Source organism: Schistocerca piceifrons, chromosome 9, assembly GCF_021461385.2.
Source record: "Schistocerca piceifrons isolate TAMUIC-IGC-003096 chromosome 9, iqSchPice1.1, whole genome shotgun sequence".
NCBI classification, from domain to species: domain Eukaryota; kingdom Metazoa; phylum Arthropoda; class Insecta; order Orthoptera; family Acrididae; genus Schistocerca; species Schistocerca piceifrons.
Genome location: NC_060146.1, coordinates 175,103,475 through 175,126,784, shown reverse-complemented (window position 1 = coordinate 175,126,784; position 23,310 = coordinate 175,103,475). Strand labels below are relative to the sequence as shown.

Sequence of the window (23,310 nt, the reverse complement as noted above, 5' to 3'; positions counted from 1 at the left end):
CTCCACCAGAACGCTGGTCACCGGACTCGTCCTAAAAGCTCCTGTCACTAATCCAACCCGACAGTGGTGCACAGGGTCGAGTAAATGCAACGCTGAAGGTGCTGCCGAACCATAAACCACACTCTCATAGTCAATTCAGGATTGGACAAGAGCTCTGTAGAGCTGCAGCAGCATAGAGCGACCTGCACCCCAATTGGTGTTGCTCAGGCAATGGAGGGCACTGAGATGCTGCCAGCAGTTCTGCTTAAGCTGATGAAGATGAGGGAGCCAAGTCAATCGAGCAACGAAAACCAGTCCTACGAACTGATATGTCTGCACTACAGTGAGTGGATCATCATTAAGGTAAAGTGCAGATTCCGGATGAACAGTACAATGCTGACAGAAGTGCATGACACATGACTTTGCGGCTGAAAAGTGGAAGACGTGGGCTAGAGCCCATGACTGCGCCTTGTGGATGGATCCCTGGGGGCCGCTCGGCAACAACAGTACAGGAGCAGAAGTACAAAATGCAGAAGTCGGAGGGCCCGACAGCTGCTGCTAGACTGTTAATCGCCACTAAAAATAGACAGACTCTCAATACAGAGCCCTGCGGGACTCCATTCTCCTGGGTATAGATGGAACTATGGGAGTCAGCAACTTGGACACGGAAAGTACAGAGTGACAGGAAGCTTTGGATAAAAATCAGGAGTGGTCCCTGGAGATCCCACTCATAGAATGTGGCAAGGATATGATGTCATCAAGTTGTGTCGTATGCTTTATGTAATTAAAAGAAACACGGCAATCTGGTGTTGCCACCTGGAAAAGGCTGTTCGGATGGCAGACTCTATGGACACAAGATTATCACTGGTAGAGCGACCCTGGTAGAAGCCGCCCTGTCACTGAGCCAGCAAGCTACGTGACTCCAGGATCCACCCCAACCGCAGCTAATACATCTGGAGGAAGATATACATTGCAGACAGTTATTTCCTGCATTGTCCTTATTCTGACAGCCACAGCTTCAAGAGGGGTTTGAAGGCAGAGGGCAGGGGTCCGCATTGCTGGGAACTAGGTTTGCTGGAGGGCAATGTAGATAGCAGGTGTAAAGCTGAACAGTTGCCGTGGCTCAGCCAGGCAGTGGAAAAAACTGCTGCAATTCCACTGGAGGATGACATCGTAAGACTGGGAAGGCGTGGAACATTCAATGAGGCAGTTTACGCCTCAGAGTCACCAGCTACCACCGATTTATTGGCCGAGCAGTGTATATCCATTGTATCTGAGGGTCTGGCGAGATCTAGGTCCTCAGCGGACGCCAAAATCTCCACCTCATCCTCAAAGCCACAGAGCTCGTAGGTAGTGGTGGTGTGTGCGCGCCACAATTCCCTTGGTCTTAGGGGTTTTCTTTTTGGATTTCTTTCGCTGCTCTTTGGGTTTCCCTGGCAGGTAGGACTTCACTGGCTCCGTCTCTGGGACTGAGGATGAGCGTGAAGCCCTATGAGCAGCTGCTTTTGGACTCGTCAACCACTGGCGGGTGTAGTCTTTCCTCCTAGAAGAAACTTGGGAAGGGAGTGATCCAACAGACCCCTTCCTAGCGAGAGAAGCCAACAAGACTTACACTTCTCCGGCTTAGAATTGGGGACGGACGTCCCTGTTGGTTTGGGGGGGGGGGCGGGGGGGGGGGGGGGGGTTTTGCTCCCGAAATAGGTGGTGCAGCCGCAACAGGGAGGGAAATGCCCCTCACCATCAAGGGGCAGGTGTAGTTTTCCGGCTCTGAGAGGAGACCTGGGTTGGCGGAGTCAATGGTGCCAGAGCTGTTGTAGTGGTGGTTAAGACCATTTCATACATACAGGATGCAGGCGTTCAAATTTTCTCTTAGCCTCAGTGTAGGTGTTCCTGGAGAATCCTGCAGTCAGGCGAGAAAGGCAAATGGTGCTCTCCGCTGTTGACACAGATGGGAGGCAGGGCACATGGAGTATTGGGATGTGATGGGCATCCTTAATCTCGACATGCGACGCTGGAAGTACAGCGGGAAGACATATGTTCGAACTTCCAGCACTTAAAGCACTGTATCACACCAGTAGATCATCACCTTGACCTTCTCGGGCAATGTATCACCCTCGAAGGCCAAGTTGAAGACACTGGTGGCAACCTGATTCTTCCCACTCTTCTTTTAAGTTATCGAATTTCTCATTTAATTGTCTATTATCATCTTTAAGTGAAACAATTTGATTTTCAAGTGACTCAAACTTCTTGTCAAATTTTTCATTTAGTAAACCCATATTTTCTAGAGTAAACCCATTGAGTGTTAAATTTTTCAGTTTGGGAATCAAATTTAGTATCAAACTTATCTATATGTCCCATATTTTCAGTTAACTGACGTTGCATACTGGCCATGAATTTAATAATAATATCATCATCTTTAAGCTCTAACATTTAATGTAAGATTCCTGTGTAACTATGGTATTTATAGACTCCTGTATATTACCATTTCTACTTTTTCTTGGGTTTGCTTCTACTGTCACCTCCACATCAATGATATTAGTAGCACTTAAATTATGTGATTGCTGTCCTATATTTATTACATTTGGCACTCCTTCACCAATATTTTCCTCACTCAAACGGCTTTTTGTAATAATGTGATGTGTCTATCTCACATAAAGTCTAAGTGAAACTGGATTTGTCTCTATTCGGCTCAAAATCACAAAATGAAATCTACCGCACAGGTCAGTGAACTGTCACGGGCACTTTTAGCACTAAGTGGTAACTCATCTAAGCGTAAACTCTGCACATAAATTCACACTTTTTACATGCATACAAAAATCAAAATACCTTTATATTAAACAGATAAATAATGGCATGCAATTAATAATTAAACATTTCCTATTCTAAATAAACATCAAGAACTTTTATTTCATAATCAGTAAAATTTTACCCCGTGAAAGAAACTACTAGTCTGCTAAAACGGATTCAGATTACTGTCAACTCATGCCTGGACGGTGACATCACGAATTGATACTTGCTTGGAATGAACGAAATACTTGTACTGAAAAATACTATCAGTTGAGTAATTTACGGACTTTTATGACAAATTTGGTACCTCTTGCATCGTTACACTTGCATTAACTTGAAAGGTTACTGCAGTAGGGCACAGAGGAGCATTGTATTTGTTACACTTTTAACATTGTTATTCTGCATTTGTCCATGTTGCAGATTGACATGTCATTGCTGAAAACAATTATCTCATAACCAACAACTGGGGGAAAATAGAGGGCTTTTTTTTTTTTTTTTTTTTTTAAAAAAAAAAATCTCAGGCAGGTAGAGACGAACATGTGACAACACTCACACAGCACCCATGAGTATATAATGTTTTGTAGCCCTTTCAACTTTTAAGAAATAGCAATATTGCTGTCAGCCGGTCACATAGTGCTATAGCTTCTCTCATGATAGTTAATCAATGGTTTTCTGAGTGATAGGGGGTTCCCACATATTCCTCCACTGAATCTGAAATTATTATACAAGCTCATAAAGTAACATTAATAAGTTTTTCATTTTACCCCATCGTTGCAGCACGTGCCATGCTTATTCTTTTGTAATTTTTCCTGAGAAAATCACAAAAGCAGCCGGGCCAAAATGAGCAAAGTTTTGTCATCCAAGTTTCAGGCATTCAAAATACAAAACAATGTTGTACAAGTGTGCTTTAAGTAGCTTCAACAGTGGTCCGAGAACTGCTTACTGCTCACTCAGTGCAAACACATCATTCAAAAGTGGCTACCAGATACAGCATTGTTTAACAGCAAAGGTTTTCAGTGACTGGAGGTGGGAGAAGGGAGGAAGACTGTATGTCCTAAGGATTGGGCAATTATTTTTGTTTCTTTTTGATAAAATTACAATAAGATGCTTTTAATTGTGATTGGTCTCTGCAATAAACTGACCATCTTCAGAATCTACACTGCAGGAAAATGAAAAATTCACATACTGAAAAGCTGGAAAAAATACACCAGCTCTACTATATGTGGTTATGACCATAAACCTTAAACAGAATACCTTCCAGAGTGTACACAACAGGCATTGATGATGCTGAATCAAGAAAACAAAACCAAGGAATTAAATAGGCAAACAGAGCAGTGCTTAACTTCACCTCATTCCTTGAGTCTGGCTGGTTGGGCATAGAGCGCAGAACGGGCTTAAAGGACAAAACCACGAGGTCAGGAATCCCACAGCCGCGAGCGATTTCATTTGGAGTTAGCAATGTTAGATAGGAAGTTGATAGCATTGTGACAGGTGTAGGAATGATAAAACTGATGCATTAGAAGCAGTATTGATGCCAGAGATGAGAAATAATTTGAAGAGAGTTAAAAGGTATAAACTCAATGATGGGCTCAGCCAGTGACATCGTTTATTCCACCTTTTATCTAGGAACATTGTACTCAAAGTCAGAATGCTAGAAGAATAATGAACTTCAGTTGGACTGACGGTAGTAAAATAAGCTAAGAGAATACTGAGATTAGTAGTAGGGTGGGGCCAGGAGAGTGTCTTCCACGGAGCAGCATGCAATTGTGGTGTCCCTCCCACAACTGGTCCATCCTCAATCCATTACAGTCAAAGTATTAAAGATGGGAATAGAACACATTCTCATATTGAAGCTTAAGAACCTCACAACTGTTCTTTCGTCATGAGCTAGTATTGAGGATAAGGAACCCTTTAGGTCTTGCCCTTATCCAAATGGTACTCCTGAAAGGTAAAATAGGGTGTGGCAGAAAAAAACTCCAAATGCATCTAAAAGTAATTAAAACAAAGTGAAAAAAGGATGACCATTGCAGCTGGCTGAAGAGATACGGTCGAGAGTCCTCTGGGTAAGGCATGTGATGGAAGACACCCCAACCCCTACAACCTCACCATTGCCCCAAAAGCATCTTAAACTATCTAATCTGAAAATAAAACTAATTTCATGGACTGAGAACCAGTTCACCTATCTGTACATTGTCTGTCAATATTATCCAGAAGACAACGCTTGGCATGGCGAGCCCGAAAGAGTGGGATTTCCACAAGAATGTGAGCTACTGTCTGAAAGGCTCCCCAGCCACAATGTGGGGTTGCATTACATAAGATAAAACTATGTATCAATCTGGTACGATGGATGCGAAGGCAACACAGGACACAGTACCACTCCTCGAATTGCATGCATGTACACATATTAGCCCCTCCCCCCCACATACACACGTGTTGCATCAATGCAGAATGTGAAATACCTCCAAATGTGGAAAACACTGTGAATAAATAAACTTTCCTAATGTTCTATTCTACTGTTCTTCAATTTGGGGCTAAGAGAAATAAGAATGGACTAGTAAACATTAATCAAATCTCCATTTACAGACTGCACATTTTGGTCGAAGTCTACAAACTTAGGAAGATTCTGGGTAAGACAGGTGAGGTAAGGCGTAATGAGAAAACTTTTGTTCTCACACAACTGACCTATTGGCAGCAATGGCTGGCTATGGCAGTACACTCGGGGGCAGTAGCCGAAGACGCCAGATTCATATTTCTCCATCATCTGGCCAATTCCTCTATTAGTGAGTATATAGCGTGCATGGATAAGACCGTACAGAAGTTCTGCGGCTGCTTCCACTTCGTCTGCTTCAAGTACAGACTCCTCTGGATCTACTGAAAAAGCGCTACATACAAAAGATGCACAAAAGATTGTCACAAATAATGGAATAAATGTAGAGCTGGGCAATGATGTCAGAATCAAGTTGACAATATTCAACCAATTAGTATATTATTGTTTAGGGCTCTGTTTAACAAGTTTATATATGTCAATATGTGAAGTACATTTGTGTTCCTTACGTACAGTAAAATAAGACATTATATTTATCAAGTACTTTATGGAAAACAGGCCTGAAGATTGAGGATTACATCAAAAATAGCTATGTATGTATCTATTTGTTGTGTATTAAAGATTGCATTTTACTGGAGTACCTAACTTTACTCACTTTTGCACAATTACAGAACCTAAACATGGAAAGAACAAAAGTGAAACAGTGAAGCGCTAATTATTCCAATCACTAAATTTTCTGCGAAACACTATGCACTTTCGCATTCTTAAAGTCGGTATTTGGAAAAAAATTTCCCACGATTTCTTCAGAGCTCATGAAACCTCTTTCCAAGGAATTGAGTTTCACAGTACTGAAAAAGAAACAATCACATGGGATCATGTGAGAGCAGCAGGGAACATGAATTTTAAGTTTGACTGTTGTGTACTTCAATAAATGAATGATGAGGCTGGCTGTATTCAAGGATATTATGACAATGCAGAATAGCCCCCACAGGCCTACTTGGCACCTGTTCTAGAAGCTTCTAAACACATTTGAGAAGCTGTAACAGCGAACTATTGTTGATAGTGTTATGATGCACTCAAATGTATCCCATACACATCACTAGTCCTCTGGCACATTTAGAGTGCACATTTTTCAGAAGGAGGCACTGTCTTGCTGAATTGTTAAAAAAATGTGTAAGTGCTACCATGCACACGTTTGTATGCGAGGTGGCCAGAGACAGTGGTCATGTGTGTGTGAGTTGTGCTTGTATGAATATACATGTCCGTGTGCATGCTGGAAAAATCTATTTTGGCCAAAAGCTCACATCTGTAACAGTTTTTGATGAGCATGGTTGCGACTCAGTATCTCCTCTTTATGGTGGATAGCAATCTATCCTTTTCTAATGCTCAAAGTTGTAAATGATTTATGTGAAAGAGCTGGCAAGTCAGGGAGGGCTACACTAAGTAATTTACATAACAAGATGAACAGAAGTAGCACATGCTTCAAATTATGCAAGCACTGCCACACAGTTTCAGGCTGTAGAAAAAGAATAAAAAAATAAGAATTTCTCAAAGAAAACATGATTTTTTTATTGTGTTCAGCCCACAAACCTTGAACATAGCTTTATAAATTGTATTATTAAATATATTAAGATTGCTGTATTAATTGAAGTTGCAAGTTATTGATTAATCAGCTGTTACTATTCTTTGAGATAAAATGTAATTTATTTTTTTTGCGTTTTCCTTAATGTAGGGGCCAAGGTATACACCTTCCCCTTTTCTTATTCGGCTCAAATAACACACAACTCATTTCTTTTCAGAACGGAACTGAGATGAGTAGGTAGCACAAAGAAAAAAATCAAACTTGAAGAATAATGTCACCACAGCAATTGGTTTTTTGGGTTGTTCTGTATCACTTCACTTTCATTGGTAGACATTTATCAGAAAAATGAAAACAGCTCACAAATGCCAAGTTTATGGATCAAGCAAGTAAACCTAGGTTTCATCACAATTACAATTTCAGTAACTGTTGCCCTAGGGGTCCAGGTCTGCAACTAAATCCATAAAATGCAACCCACTGAAGTGCAAGGCAGAGGATACTTCCAACTGTAACAGCTCCCCATTCATTCACATACGCAGTAAGGGAAGAATGACTGTTTAAATTCCCCTCTGTGGAGGAGGAGGAGATTAGTGTTTAACATCCCGTCGACAGCGAGGTCATTAGAGACGGAGAGCAAGCTCGGGTGAGGGAAGGATGGGGAAGGAAATCGGCCGTGCCCTCTCAAAGGAACCATCCCGGCATTTGCCTGAAACGATTTAGGGAAATCACGGAAAACCTAAATCAGGATGGCCGGAGACGGGATTGAACCGTCGTCCTCCCGAATGCGAGTCCAGTGTGCTAACCACTGCGCCACCTCGCTCAGTTCCCCTCTGTGCACTGTAATTAACGTAATCTTGTGTCTCACTATCCCTGTGGAAGCAATATGTAAGGGGTTGTTGTATGTACCTATATACATCACTTAAAGTAAGAGGAGTCTTCATGGCATCTGCCAAAAATTTGTTGCAATATTCAATATAAAAGCCCTTTTGCTCATCTGGCAGAATGATTCCGTCAAAATGATAGTTTTAAAACTAAGAAAAGTGTGTAATATTTTGGACAACTAGCACAACACACTGCAGTGTTACTTCAATGGCCTTAAACAGTTCTCACAGGCAACGAAAACTTGCACATGCATCCCTCCACCACTACACCGGTTAGTCAACTGACCCATGGTGGCACCAAACTGACTCACTGTCTTTCCTGCTGGCCTGACAATAAGAAAAGTTAAAAGTCATTTAACTTAATGGCCAATGGCACATTAACCTCTACTGTCCACCTTGCACTAGGTGGATCTGCAATCATTTAGACAGCAAAGGTCTTTAATCATCTGTGTATGCGAGTAGTTAGCGTTACTGCTACAAAATGAGCTTTGTTTTCAACTATGTAAATACATATTTTGTAAAGTGGTATAATGTTCATAAAGCCTGTTATAGTATTCTCATTCTAGCCGTCAATGATTCTCTTCAATCACTGAATAGTCTTAAAGCAGTATCATATGGTCTAATCAAGATATTTTTCCAGAGATTTCATGTTACTCTTGAACTGAAATACGTCATTTCAGTCATAATACTTTTCTTATTGGTGCAATCACTGCATGATGACTGGTTTTTCACAAAGGTACAAAGTGGTTACAGACTCATGTACAGGAATATTTATGTTTGCTCCAAAAACCTGACTATGAACAAAAACAAAGCACAATTGTTGAGATAAGACACTTACTTTATAATGTGCCTTTAGGGTACCACAAATAGAAGTCATCCTTTCACAAAAGTACTTAGAAATTATGCATTTAGAAATACACCAAGTATACAATAGTGGTACTAAGTGTGCTTCCAGTTGCCAGGTACCTCACCATTACTTGTAAATTAACGCAAATTGGTATGCCATCTCACGTGTGTATCTGACTTATCTAAAGGAAGAAACAAACCTCAAAAGAAACTGAAAATTAATTGCTCTCTTTCAAAGGTGGTTTCCAAATGTAACTTTGTTCCCTGTCGATACCTCTTATGTGTATGATGTCCACAAATTATTTCTATCCCTGTTTATTTTCGTTTTCAGTATTTGATTATTCTCCAGTAATGTTTCTGTAGCTCCTGATCTAAAATCTGCACAACTATAATCACCATCCACAGACATTATTTCAGTTGACATCATCTTGACAACTGTGCCAGTACAAATTTCGACCGTGATGTGGAAAAACAATTATGTACCAGCTTCTGAAGGTGGTTCTGATAACAGCATGTGCAAGTTTCTGTGCCTGTACAAACACAGCTTTAATCACCAAATTACTGTTCTTTCAATGATGCCTCAACAAGTCACTTCACTGTAAAAACTCTTACACTGTAAAATAGCTACATAATTTCACAAGTGTAAGCCAATACCTACTGATATAGACTCACCTGGTTCCAGATCCAAAATCATGTCATGAGCATTGTGGAAGTGAGGAACACATTCTATCAGTCCAGTCAAGTTGAATTTGTCTTGTATGTAGTCTTCATCCACCTGCACAGAGCAGCACTCACAAAATTTTAATGCCACACAAAAATTAGCAGACTAAAAACTTTCCATATGCAATGTTTGTGAGGCAGGTAACATAAGACAAAAAAAATTACAAGAAGCCATTTAACAGATTGAGTCCAGTAATGCAGTTAGTGGAGCATAAAGTAATTATTAACACATTCCATTAAGTAATACTATCTTATGTAACTAGCAGTTCAGAGATTCCACACTTCCTGGGAAATGTCAAATAGCTTAGTGACGGTGTGAAGAGTAGGCAACATGGGAAGTTGCCCCCAACTTGAGGCACACCACAATGACTTCATCTGACATTAAATCACTAATGTGAGTCGCAAAAAATTGAAAATCTGACTTAGTGGTTGCTCGCAGTCAATGAAACTAGCTGACAACCTCTACCTGTTAACTACAGCTTAAAGGTACCCCGAGAAGAAAGCAACATAACTGCACGCTGCCTCTTTGTGGGCAACAGGGAGGGCTGTAGTCAACACAGTCAAAAACATGACCTTTGCTCCATCGCTTCCAATACTCCTGTGCCTAGTTCAGAATTTGGGTGCATAGTCCTTCAATGTGGGTTTTTACAGAGGAGAACTGGCATGGTCTAGGATCCAATCTTGAGCTTATCAAATGGCATCTAGTGGCTGCCATTCGGCTGTAACCACTGATGGGGGGCTGTAATGCAGAAGTCATTTATGAGGATGATCCACAAATTAAGTTTTCTACTTTTCTTAAGCAAACTTATTTAGCGGAAAATATAGCACATGCACTTAAACGTGTCAGTCAAGTGGTGGACTAACATGTCTCGCATAACTGCTTTCGATTCATTTTATCGAAATCCATACCATGTTTATATCGTCTGAATATCTGGTGTTATACTGGTGATTTCAAAGATCGAGATGGTAACATGTCTTAATTTCCCTTTGTCTCTGTAGTTAGTTGCATATCCCATACTTCTTGCGCTGTATTAATCTGATACAGTTTTGGGCAGGTCCTCACTGATGGAGGGGGAAGTTGGTGGCTAGCCACCCAGAGGTCCCAAGAGAGAATATGCAACTTGTAAGAATTAAGCTGCTAGAAGCAGAGGTAGCGACCTGAACTGTGGCCATCAGACAGTTGTGGGACCCTATGCTGTCCAGCTCGACTGGCTGTGACCACACTGCAGGTTTATGAGTCTGTCTAAAAAAGGTGAGTTGAATGAACTGTGTCAAGCATCCAGCCAGTGTCAGATAAATTATTTTTAGAAATCAGTCCCTCTGCTCAAGGTGGAACCTTGGTTTTTCACTGGTAATGGTTTTCCTATAAAAACTGAGCGTGCCAGGCTGGTCGGGAGATATTTGTTACTACCTTCTCGTGGGAAGCTAAGTGGCTGTTTACTATTAAAAGATTTTTTCGTCTTGTGGGGGAGAAAGTGTGACAGCCATGGAATAAGGACTTCTCTCTAGGAAGCCCAATGAATGCTCTAAAAAAATATTTGTAAGTGGTAGTTCAGGATACCAGACATGGAAAAACAGCCCATTAGGTGACATAGAAGAGATATCTCAGAAGTGCAAGTTTGGAGCTCAGTGTCCTCAAAATTGTATGCCCCCGAAGGAAGCCCTTTGGATAACTTACACCACACTTGCATCTCAACGTCAGCCAGTCACATGACATCTGATGACCATTGGCTGGCATGAGCCTCTGGCACATTCAGCATACTATGCTCTTGACTCCTCGACTGTGGTAAGAGTCTCGTGCAATGCAGGACAACCAAGGATGAAAGCAGTTGGACCTTTTTGGTTGATACCTTCTAAGTTTAATTAGGAATGTATTAAGTCTCAAGTCCTAAAGATTCAAGGTCTCATTGGTGACTAACCCCACTGTCACTTGCAAGCAATTTTCAAAGGGCATTCTCGCATGATTACGATAATTGCTGCACAGCCCTCCTCAATTATATACTTTTGCGACTGACCCATTGACATGACTGGTTATCCCATCCCATTTGTTCCTTGCTGAATTTATCAAACCAATCAACCTTCAATTTAAGTGCTTGTCAATGTTCATAATTGGTAGTTCCTTCATTTTGTAATTTATTTCTCATGTTAGTGCTCAATTAATGCTTTCTTGATTATTTGTGTACTTACAAGCAATGATTGTAATAAATTGGGCTACGACTTAATTCAGCAGTCTGATGAAACACCCTTCTAGTTATTAAACCCTTAATGCTTTCTGCAAGAGCCAACACCCAGGACTCATTTACAGTCATATCATTCAACCCATTGCTCGACAGAATCATTTATGTATTCAAGTTCATGGGGAGTGATCTCTGTCGGTCCAGCTGGTGTAAATCATTATAGCAGTTAAAAGCCTCGCTTGCTCGGTTGGCGGCTTACAGTGCAACAGAACTATGACAGTCACATGACAGCAGGAAAAGTCTTCACTGTTGTCAGTATTGCTGCATCAATGGCTGAAAATGGCAGTTCTTATTTTTCTCCCACCAACTGCAAGATTGGTCTGTGATAAAGGTTCTTAATGCACAAAGTGTAGTGCCTACTGAATTTAATCATATGTATGGGTCCAAGGTCATAAGCAGACAGACAGTGCATCACTGGTGTAGAAAATTTTCTGAAGGTCATCAAAGTATCCACACTGAAGATGGCTGTGAGAAACTGTCCCTCATCAGTAACATCCTCGTGGGGCTGGTGCAGCAGCACATTATGGAAAACCATCAGTCGTGATCTGGCTCCCTATATTTTGTCTTTTCTTACATTTCAAAAAATCGCTGTCCTCTGGTAAGCAATTACAATGACCAAGAAATGATGACTGTCACAAAAGAAATGATGACTGTCACAAGCTGGATCTGTTCCCATGTGGCAGACATTTACGACACAGGAAAGCAAAATCTGATCTCTCAATATGACAGGTGTTTCAATTCCATTGCTGACTGTGTTGAAAACCAGCTCAAATGTGACATCTGTTGCCAAATTTCATCACATATAACTATTTTTTTTTTAATGAAATAGGTAGGCAATTTCTGAGTGACACTCATACATATAGCGATGCAAAAACCGCATGATCCACAGCAAATGTGATGCCACTAACAGCAATTGTGAAAAGAGAGATTCAGGACTGCTCCTTAGCCAACTACATTCTTTTGTGACAATTGGTTCCCAATTGATGTTCTGGATAAATACTGGTAAGCAACTCGAGACATATGTACAGTTCGCGAAGTGTGTGGAAGAGGCCATGTACTGCTCAAGGTTTCAGTAGAGGTGGAAGTCTAACAGACTAAGACCTTGAGAACATGTACTTAAGGTAATTATTGCTGACGTGTTTCAGTGTTCAGTTATAAATTTAGTTTGGGTACTGGTGATGTGTCTAGACATGGTGTCACATTTCACTGAGTGAACATTATACAGTTTGAGAGGTTTTGTGCAGAATGGTACATTGACTGCATCCATTGTCCATTTACAGGACAAGAATGAGAACTGGCAATTACTGCAGTCCGAACCGCTCACCTATGACAAAAATGTCAGTGATAAGGTTGCCATTTATAAGATGATGATGATGATGATGTGTTTAAGGAACTAACCAATGGTCATCCGTCCCTCCAAATCATGAGAGAAACATGTCAAAATGTAAAAAGCTAAAACAATGAGGACTAGTCTGCTCAAACTATATAAGCAAGTCAAAGAGTTTAAAAGGGCACGACAATGTTGTACCTCAATAAGTAAAAGAAAAAGAGAAAAAAAGGCAGCATCCCTGTACAAGGGAGGCTGAAAGCATGCTGCAAATCGGCCAGCAGGATGCACCCAACAAAGACATGCGTTAGCGTAAGTAGACTACTGCAGCTGCAGTGAGGAGGATCCTCCTGACACATACAAAACTTATGGGTGAGTCTCGTGTGGCCAATGCATAGTCGGCACAACACAATGGCACCTTTCCGAGGGGCCTGAAAAGATGTCTGCCACACCTTAGTGAACTTTAATTGCTCTTAACTTGTTCTGGACCATAGTAGCCTGCCATTCCAATTCCCAGAGCCTCAAAATATTGTTTTGGAGTTGTAATCTTAAGTCTGGGCCCGGTATCTCGACAAAGTTGATCTCCTGTAGTTGTGCCTTTAGCTAGATGATTGGTGAGTTAAGTTCCTGGAATGCCTACATGGCTCAGTGCCCAGATGACTGTCACTGTCTCCAGTAGGTCCTGGATGTTTGCAACCAAAAGGGTTATGCCTTTTAAGCAACTCACGGAATCACCAAAACGGCCTTGCTGTGCTGGTACTGCAAACGGCTGAAAGCAAGGGGAAACTACGGCCGTAATTTTTCCCGAGGGCATGCAGCTTTACTGTATGATTAAATGATGATGGCGTCCTGTTGGGTAAAATATTCCGGAGGTAAAATAGTCCCCCATTCGGATCTCCAGGCGGGGACTACTCAAGAGGATGTCGTTATCAGGAGAAAGAAAACTGGCGTTCTACGGATCGGAGCGTGGAACGTCAGGTCCCTTAATCGGGCAGGTAGGTTAGAAAATTTGAAAAGGGAAATGGATAGGTTAAAGTTAGATATAGTGGGAATTAGTGAAGTTCGGTGGCAGGAGGTACAAGACTTCTGGTCAGGTGACTACAGGGTTATAAACACAAAGTCAAATAGGGGTAATGCAGGAGTAGGTTTAATAATGAATAGGAAAATAGGAACGCGGGTAAGCTACTACAAACAGCTTAGTGAACGCATTATTGTGGCCAAGATAGATACGAAGCCCACACCTACTACAGTAGTACAAGTTTATATGCCAACTAGCTCTGCAGATGACGAAGAAATTGAAGAAATGTATGATGAAATAAAAGAAATTATTCAGATAGTGAAGGGAGACGAAAATTTAATAGTCATGGGTGACTGGAATTCGAGTGTAGGAAAAGGGAGAGAAGGAAATGTAGTAGGTGAATATGGATTGGGGCCTGGTAGAATTTTGCACAGAGCACAACTTAATCATAGCTAACACTTGGTTTAAGAATCATGATAGAAGGTTGTATACATGGAAGAACCCTGGAGATACTAAAAGGTATCAGATAGATTATATAATGGTAAGACAGAGATTTAGGAACCAGGTTTTAAATTGTAAGACATTTCCAGGGGCAGATGCGGTCTCTGACCACAATCTATTGGTTATGACCTGTAGATTAAAACTGAAGAAACTGCAAAAAGGTGGGAATTTAAGGAGATGGGACCTGGATAAACTGAAAGAACCAGAGGTTGTACAGAGTTTCAGAGAGAGCATAAGGGAACAATTGACAGGAATGGGGGAAAGAAATACAGTAGAAGAAGAATGGGTAGCTTTGAGGGATGAAGTAGTGAAGGCAGCAGAGGATCAAGAAGGTAAAAAGACGAGGGCTAGTAGAAATCCTTGGGTAACAGAAGAAATATTGAATTTAATTGATGAAAGGAGAAAATATAAAAATGCAGTAAATGAAGCAGGCAAAAAGGAATACAAACGTCTCAAAAATGAGATTGACAGGAAGTGCAAAATGGCTAAGCAGGGATGGCTAGAGGACAAATGTAAGGATGTAGAGGCTTATCTCACTAGGGGTAAGATGGATACTGCCTACAAGAAAATTAAAGAGAGCTTTGGAGATAAGAGAACCACTTGTATGAACATCAAGAGCTCTGATGGAAACCCAGTTCTAAGCAAAGAAGGGAAAGCAGAAAGGTGGAAGGAGTATATAGAGGGTCTACACAAGGGCGATGTACTTGAGGACAATATTATGGAAATGGAAGAGGATGTAGATGAAGATGAAATGGGAGATACGATACTGCGTGAAGAGTTTGACAGAGCACTGAAAGACCTGAGTCGAAACAAGGCCCCCGGAGTAGACAACATTCCATTGGAACTACTGACGGCCTTGGGAGAGCCAGTCCTGACAAAACTCTACCATCTGGTGAGCAAGATGTATGGAACAGGCGAAATACCCTCAGACTTCAAGAAGAATATAATAATTCCAATCCCAAAGAAAGCAGGTGTTGACAGATGTGAGAATTACCGATCAATCAGTTTAATAAGCCACAGCTGCAAAATACTAACACGAATTCTTTACAGACGAATGGAAAAACTAGTAGAAGCCGACCTCGGGGAAGATCAGTTTGGATTCCGTAGAAATACTGGAACACGTGAGGCAATACTGACCATACGACTTATCTTAGAAGAAAGATTAAGGAAAGGCAAACCTATGTTTCTAGCATTTGTAGACTTAGAGAAAGCTTTTGACAATGTTGACTGGAATAGTCTCTTTCAAATTCTAAAGGTGGCAGGGGTAAAATACAGGGAGCGAAAGGCTATTTACAATTTGTACAGAAACCAGATGGCAGTTATAAGAGTCGAGGGACATGAAAGGGAAGCAGTGGTTGGGAAGGGAGTAAGACAGGGTTGTAGCCTCTCCCCGATGTTATTCAATCTGTATATTGAGCAAGCAGTAAAGGAAACAAAAGAAAAATTCGGAATAGGTATTAAAATCCATGGAGAAGAAATAAAAACTTTGAGGTTCGCCGATTACATTGTAATTCTGTCAGAGACAGCAAAGGACTTGGAAGAGCAGTTGAACGGAATGGATGGTGTCTTGAAGGGAGGATATAAGATGAACATCAACAAAGGCAAAACGAGGATAATGGAATGTAGTCGAATCAAGTCGGGTGATGTTGAGGGTATTAGATTAGGAAATGAGACACTTAAAGTAGTAAAGGAGTTTTGCTATTTGGGGAGTAAAATAACTGATGATGGTCGAAGTAGAGAGGATATAAGATGTAGACTGGCAATGGCAAGGAAATCGTTTCTGAAGAAGAGAAATTTGTTAACATCAAGTATAGATTTAAGTGTGAGGAAGTCATTTCTGAAAGTATTTGTATGGAGTGTAGCCATGTATGGAAGTGAAACATGGACGGTAAATAGTTTGGACAAGAAGAGAATAGAAGCTTTCGAAATGTGGTGCTACAAAAGAATGCTGAAGATTAGATGGGTAGATCACATAACTAATGAGGAGGTACTGAATAGGATTGGGGAGAAGAGGAGTTTGTGGCACAAGTTGACCAGAAGAAGGGATCGGTTGGTAGGACATGTTCTGAGGCATCAAGGGATCACCAATTTAGTATTGGAGGGCGGTGTGGAGGGTAAAAATCGTAGGGGGAGACCAAGAGATGAATACACTAAGCAGATTCAGAAGGATGTAGGTTGCAGTAGGTACTGGGAGATGAAGCTTGCACAGGATAGAATAGCATGGAGAGCTGCATCAAACAAGTCTCAGGACTGAAGACCACAACAACAACAACAACAACAACGGAATCACTAAAAATCAGAAAGTTGGTAATGGGCTAGAATTTGACATACTGCAAAGCCTGAGAGATGGCAACCAAATCTGCAGTGTACACAGTGCAGGTGCTCCGCAGAATGTGTCTCATGTCCCCTTGCACGTGCAAGAGCGTAACTGACGCTGTCGTTTATTTTCGATCCATCTGTGTAGATGCATACCAAATTACAATAATTGTGAGGGACTGAAAGAAACAGGTGTCAGAAAAGTGTAAGATCATGCATCCTTCTTGGGGCTACAAAGAGGCCCATCCATATCACAGGACATCGTACAGACAATGGGCGATGTCAAGAGGGAGCTTTAGGAAGACAGACTAGTGTAGGCTGTTGGAGGTCCTTCAGTAGAATACAGAGTTGGATCCCAGCTGATAATCCTAGTTTTGGGTGATGCGTGAACTGTTTGAACTGCTGGTTGTGAAACAGAGTTGAGGGACATGGATTGGTAGGCATCTGACTGACAGGAACTGTGTAACTTGCCAGAAGCTGCTGTTGTCTGATGCGCAGCAGTGGGACACCAGCTTCCACCATGAGGCTGTCAATGGGGCTTGTATTGAAGACCACATTGCCAACCGCATGTGGTGAACAGGGTCCAGCAGGCTCAGTACACACAGTGCTGCCAACCCATAGGCATCACATCCATAGTCCAAGAGGGATAAAATCAGCGTTTTGTAAAATCTCAGAAGAACTGTAAGGTCCACATCCCACGAGGAGTGACTAAGAAAATGGAGAGCATTCAGCTGCTTCATGCAAGTTGCCTTGAGCCAGCAGACATGCAACAGCCAAGCAAGCACGTGGTCAAATAAAATACCTAAAAATTGGAGAGTGTCAATTACTTCAAGTAACTGGTCACCAAGATAAATTTCTTGGTGTGGATGCACAGTCCGGGGTCGATAAAAATGCATCGCTTGTGATTTTGCAGTGGAAAATTGGTAGCCATGGTTCATATCACAGTCATGGACTCTCCAACAGCCCCCTGAAGCTAGTGCTCAGCAGTGTGCAGTGATGCAGAGGCATAGTACAAGCAAAGATCGTCAACTTACAGTGATGGGGGGACTGGAGCCCATTGCATTTATGATAAAAGGGTTTCCTACAGCTTGAACATTTAGCTACTTTTCGACACAATCAGCATTTCTGTCGATGCATTTTTGTTGATGCTGTGGCAATTTTTGTATGCCCATGTCATACCAGCTCACCGCCAAGCTGTTCAGGAAGTTATGAACCTCTTCTTTCACCTCATCGTTGGAGCTGAATCGCTGGGAACACAATTAACACTGACAAGTACTGTGAGACTCTGAAAAAACACAAATAGGCAATTCAGAAGCAGAGAAGAGGAATGTTGAGCATGGGCGTACACATTCTCCATGACAACGTTCACTCACACATCGCTCAGCAAACTGTTGCTCTTCTGCTACAGTTTCAGTGGAACATAATCACCCACCCACCCTATAGTCCAGACTTGGTGCCTAGTTCCCTAGGTTAAAAGAACATTTGGCCGGAAAGCGATTCAACTTCGATGACGAGGTGAAAGAAATAACTTTCTGAGCAGCATGGCGGTGAGCTGGTATGACATGGGCATACAAAAATTGCCAGAGCGTCTACAAAAATGCATCGACAGAAATGGTGATTATGTCAAACAATAGCTAAATGAACAAGCTGTAAACTGATGTAAACTATTGTAGAAATAAACAGGTCTATGTACTTACACACAAAAAAAAAAGAGACCTTACTTTTGGGATTACCCTAGTACCTTTGACGGTGATAGCAAATAGCGTTACATCCGGAACTGATTCCTGACAGCCTCAGTTTATCCAGAACCGGAGAGGAAGGGAGGGGGGGGGGGGGGGGGGGGGGGGGGGGAATCTGAGAGATAGGGAATTCTGGATAAAAATGGGTAAACTGCTCTGGACACCAGACTCATGCAGTGTACATAGGATGTTGCCAGGTGGTGGTGTATGCCTTCTGTAGGTCAAAGAACACAGCAATCAGATGACAGCGATGCTCAAAAGCACTACAGATTCCAAATGAACCAGGTGATCTGCAGTGGAGCGGAAGGCCCGGAGGACACTTTGGAATCGCGATATATGGCCTCTGGCTTCCTTCAAATAGCTTACACAGCCCGTTCTTTAGAGAGATTGATCGGTAGTTAGTTAAAAAATGTGGGTCCTTTCATGTTTCAGGAAAGGAATACCACCACCTTCCCACCATTGAGAGGGAAATACTCCCTCCCGCCAAATGTGATTAAAAACCCGGATGATACGCTGCATGCTGTTGGCACGGAGGTGTTTGAGCATTTGGATGCTGATTTTGACGGGTCCAGGGGCTGTATCATGAGACACTGCCCAAGGGATAAGAAGCTCCCATTCACTAAAAGGGACAATGTATGACGAGCCGTGTGCATGGAAAGATAGGGGACAGCACTCGATAAGGGGTTTCTGGACCAGGAAAAATAGGATGGTAATTACTGCAAGTGGAAACTTCAACGAAGTGTGCCGGAAACCATTTGGCAAGTACTATAGGATCAGTGCAGATGTTACCATTGACAAGGACGCCAGGAACAGCCATGGGTGGTGGATGGCCACAAATGCAACTGTATTTAGTCCATACTTGGGATGATGGAGTGTGGAACCAAACAGTTAATACATATCGCTTCCAACACTCCAGCTTTCTTTTCTTTATTAAAAACCAAACTTGCATCTGCAGTCTCTTGAATACGATTAAATTATCCACAGAGGAATAATCCAGTGGGAGGACATGTATCCAAACCTTTGGCACTTAAAATCGTCCCATCAGAAGAGGAAAGAAAGGCCTGGAATCACACCTACAGACCAAGACCTTAACCTTCTCAGGCAAAATGGTGCCATCTAAGGGCAGGGTAAAAGCTCCAGTGCCCACTCTTATCCTTGGGTCCCATCTGGATGCGGCGAACAAAATGGACTCCACGCGACACCAGATTAGTGTGCAGCTCTTCATCTGTTTGTTGTGTCAGGTCCCAATGGAAGATGACACCTTGAATTATAAATTCTACTGAGCTTGTTATGAGGAGAAATGGTGACTGGTATATCACCTAACTTGACACAACCTGATGTCCCCTTGGTTGGTTGGTGTGTTATGTTTCGATCAGCAAAGATCCATGTATCATCTTCTCTATTGTCGCAACCTCCCCAAACCGACGTTCAAAATTTTCAACGAGAAACATTAGCTTCATTGAAGCGAGAGAGCGCCAAGGCACAGTCAGTGACAGGAATGTCGTAGGATAGTAAACTTCTGTATTAAAATCACTGTTCCTCACTGATGAAACAGCCATGTAGGTACAGTTCGATCTGTTTCATTGCGGACCATCCATCCCGATGCCACTCACACCTATCGGAGGCTCTGCCCGTGTGCGGCAGCGGCATTTATAAGGATACTGGAAACTGTTGTAGATAGTTGTCCCCCAGTATCGAGCCGCCCCCCCCCCCCCCACCCCCCTGTGTTTTTATCATGAGTAACAGGAAACAAACTGCAGCTCATCAGAGCAGTCAATCAAATATTCAGCTCTGGAGACAAATGTAAGCCCAGCCATACAAATCCACTTTCACAATTAACATAATTTCAGGCGAGCAATCAAAACGAAATAAAAATGCACATGTTATAGTTTTTTAGATTTAAAATAGGAAAACAACCATGAACTGTGCATAATAATTCTATTATAATAGAGATCCACAGAAGACACATAGTTGTCGAAACCCATCTGGGCACACAGAAAAAGATACACTGTGTTTTGCAGAATGTGGAGTTTGAAAACTGAAATTTAAGTCTTAATCATTGAAAAGATGACGAGCTTCCAGTTCCAGTAAGATCAACACTTTTACTTGAGGAACAGAAATGGATAAAGTAAAAAGCACTGTACAATACACATTACTCCTGTATACTTCAAAAAAGATTATTCATTAGTTATGTGACTGACCCACCACAGTTCAATAGTCATGTTAGGAAAATGTTTTGGAAGCAAAGAAGGCATCAAAGGTTTTAAGCCAAGCTAACAAATGCTGAGTAAAGACAAATACACATCACTCCTGTATACTCCAAAAAAGATTATTCATTAGTGATGTGACTGACCCACCACAGTTCAATAGTCATGTTAGGAAAATGTTTTGGAAGCAAAGAAGGCATCAAAGATTTTAAGCCAAGCTAACAAATGCTGAGTAAAGACAAAATGAGTGTAAGGAGAGCAATGAGAGAGGGTGCCCAATGAATTCGAAAGAGAAATTTTGCCAACCACATTGACTAGTAAGTTTCAGCCTTTCTTACAGCCAATAAGCAGATCAAAACCATATAAACAGTTGCTCAGTGATCATATTGGTACCAAAATGGAAGAAAAGAGCGAAGATGGAAATATTGGATTCAGTCTTTCAAAATTGTTTCACTGTGGAAGATTCTAATGTGGTTCCTCCTTTAAATCATCACACGAATGCTCCGTGGCATATATTGAGATACGTGATTACAGAAAAATGTAATTAAAATCATTAATCTTGTTGCGACTGGACAACCCTGTTGCCTTTTCCATGTTTAAGAATCACATTTCGATTTTCAGACTCCACCTTCTGCAAAACTCAATGTATTTTCCCTTTCTATTGATCCAGATGTGTTTCAACCACTGTGCGTCGTCATCTTTGGATCTCTGTTTCTATAAAAATATTACACAAAGTTCATGGTTGTTTTCCCATTTTAAGCCTAAAAACTATAGCACGTGAATTTTTATTGCTCACAAGAAATTATGTTGATTGTGAAAGTGAATCTGTACAGCTCAGCTTGCATTTAATTGAATGTAAACCTGCCTGTATGAATCAACTTGCATAATCAATGTAATTTCAAGTGAGCAATCAAGACAACAAAAAACTCGCACATTATAGTTTTTACAGAAATAAAGTTAAATCTACACATGCCCCACAGGTGTCAAAAGATGTACGGATAAACAGAAAAAAAGAAATACAGTGGCATTCACAAGAACCCAAATTTAAAATCACTCAATAGCAGAAAGCAAATGGACCTGATGTGATATCAAAGAAATAGAAATTCTACATGGATTACATACAAGAAATTGCTCCCCTTCTGCCAGTTGTTTGTTGTAGGCTGCAAGACCAATGAAAGGCACAAAGTGATTGGAGAAAAGGGCAAATAATTCTTGCACAAATATTCAGTCAGATCTTGATACGATTTCACTGTGGTGCAGAGATTGGCAAATTGCCGTAAATATTCAGAAACGTAAAATTCTGCACTTCACAAAATTAAAAAAATGTAGTACCATTTGAGTATAATATCATGAGTAACTGTTGGAATCTGCCGACTCTCACAAATACCAGAGTCAAATGAAATGATCACACAGGTTCAGTTGTGGGTAAAGCAGGTGGCAGACTTTGGTTCATTGATAGAATACTGGGGAAATGCAATCAGTCTACAACAGGGATTGCTTACAAAGCACTCGTGTCACTGGTTTTAGAACATTGCTCTAGTGTGTAGGACTTGTACCAGATAGGACAACCAGGGGATATTGAACATATACAGAGAAGGGTAGCAAAAATGGTCACAGGTTTGTTTAATCTACAGGAGAGTGTAACAGAGATACTGAAGGAACTGAACTGGCAGACTCTTGAAGGCAGATGTTAACTTTCCCGAGGAAGTCTATTAACTAAGTTTCAAGAACCTGCTTTAAATGATTAATCTTAATAATATACACAACCCCCTACATATTGCTCACAAAGGGGTGACGACAACAGGATTAGAATACTACACGCAAAGAGGCATTCGAACAACCATTCTTCCCGCATTCTATATGCGAATGGAACAAAAAGAAACCCTAATAACTTGTACAATCGGACATACCCTCTGTCATGTACCTCATGGTAGTTTGCAGAGTATTAATGTACAGGTACATGTAGAGGTATGACACTACTGACATTTTCCTATTTTATTGAAAATATATATTTTCCCACTTGTTTTAGTTGTCCTTCGTACTTTGGTAATCATTGCGTCATGCTCATTAATACTCTTTCGATGTGCAGATTCTCAATAAAGTCAGGTCTGTTTGTTGCCATTAAATCTAATGTATTTCTATAATTGCTGGGATTCCAAACTGTGTGTTCAACGTAGTTTTCAGAGAAGATATTTAGTAATGTTTCACAGGATGTCTTATCATGGCCACCATTAGAAAAAGTGTAATTCTGCCAGTTGATTGTTGGATAATTAAAGTCTCCACTTATGATTACAGTATGATCGGTGAACTTACGTAAAAATGAAATGAGGTTCCTCTGCAGTTTTCATTTACATCACGAGAGTCTGGTGGGGGATAGTAGGATCCAATTACCATTCTATGCCCACCCCTGACACTAAGTCTTGTCCAAACAATCACAATGTGGCCTCAGTTTCCATCTCTGTGGATTTAAGTTCCTGCCACATGCTCACTACCACCTTCTTCCAATATGGCAGAAAATTCAACCAGCAGTTAGATGGAGTCACTATTGGATACCCTCCTCCATACGCCAGGCATTGCAAACCTATATATGGAACACTTCGAGGAAATGTCTCTCAATATCATGCATCT

The 23,310-nt window shown here is 41.3% G+C and overlaps 1 protein-coding gene across 5 annotated transcripts in view; it reads right to left on the bottom strand.

Moving 5' to 3' along the window:
• The window catches only part of LOC124716909 (casein kinase II subunit beta-like), a 64,690-nt gene that overhangs the window by 14,739 nt on the left and 26,641 nt on the right, over positions 1 to 23,310 (bottom strand). For 4 of the 5 annotated variants that reach the window (XM_047243478.1, XM_047243477.1, XM_047243475.1 and 1 more), the window contains exons 3-4: positions 9,290 to 9,392; positions 5,449 to 5,637 (exon numbers count right to left, since the gene is read on the bottom strand). In XM_047243478.1, the coding sequence (XP_047099434.1) occupies positions 5,449 to 5,637; positions 9,290 to 9,392 (292 nt within the window). The remainder of the gene's footprint in view (positions 1 to 5,448; positions 5,638 to 9,289; positions 9,393 to 23,310) is intronic. The other variant, XM_047243476.1, reaches the window with a different exon arrangement.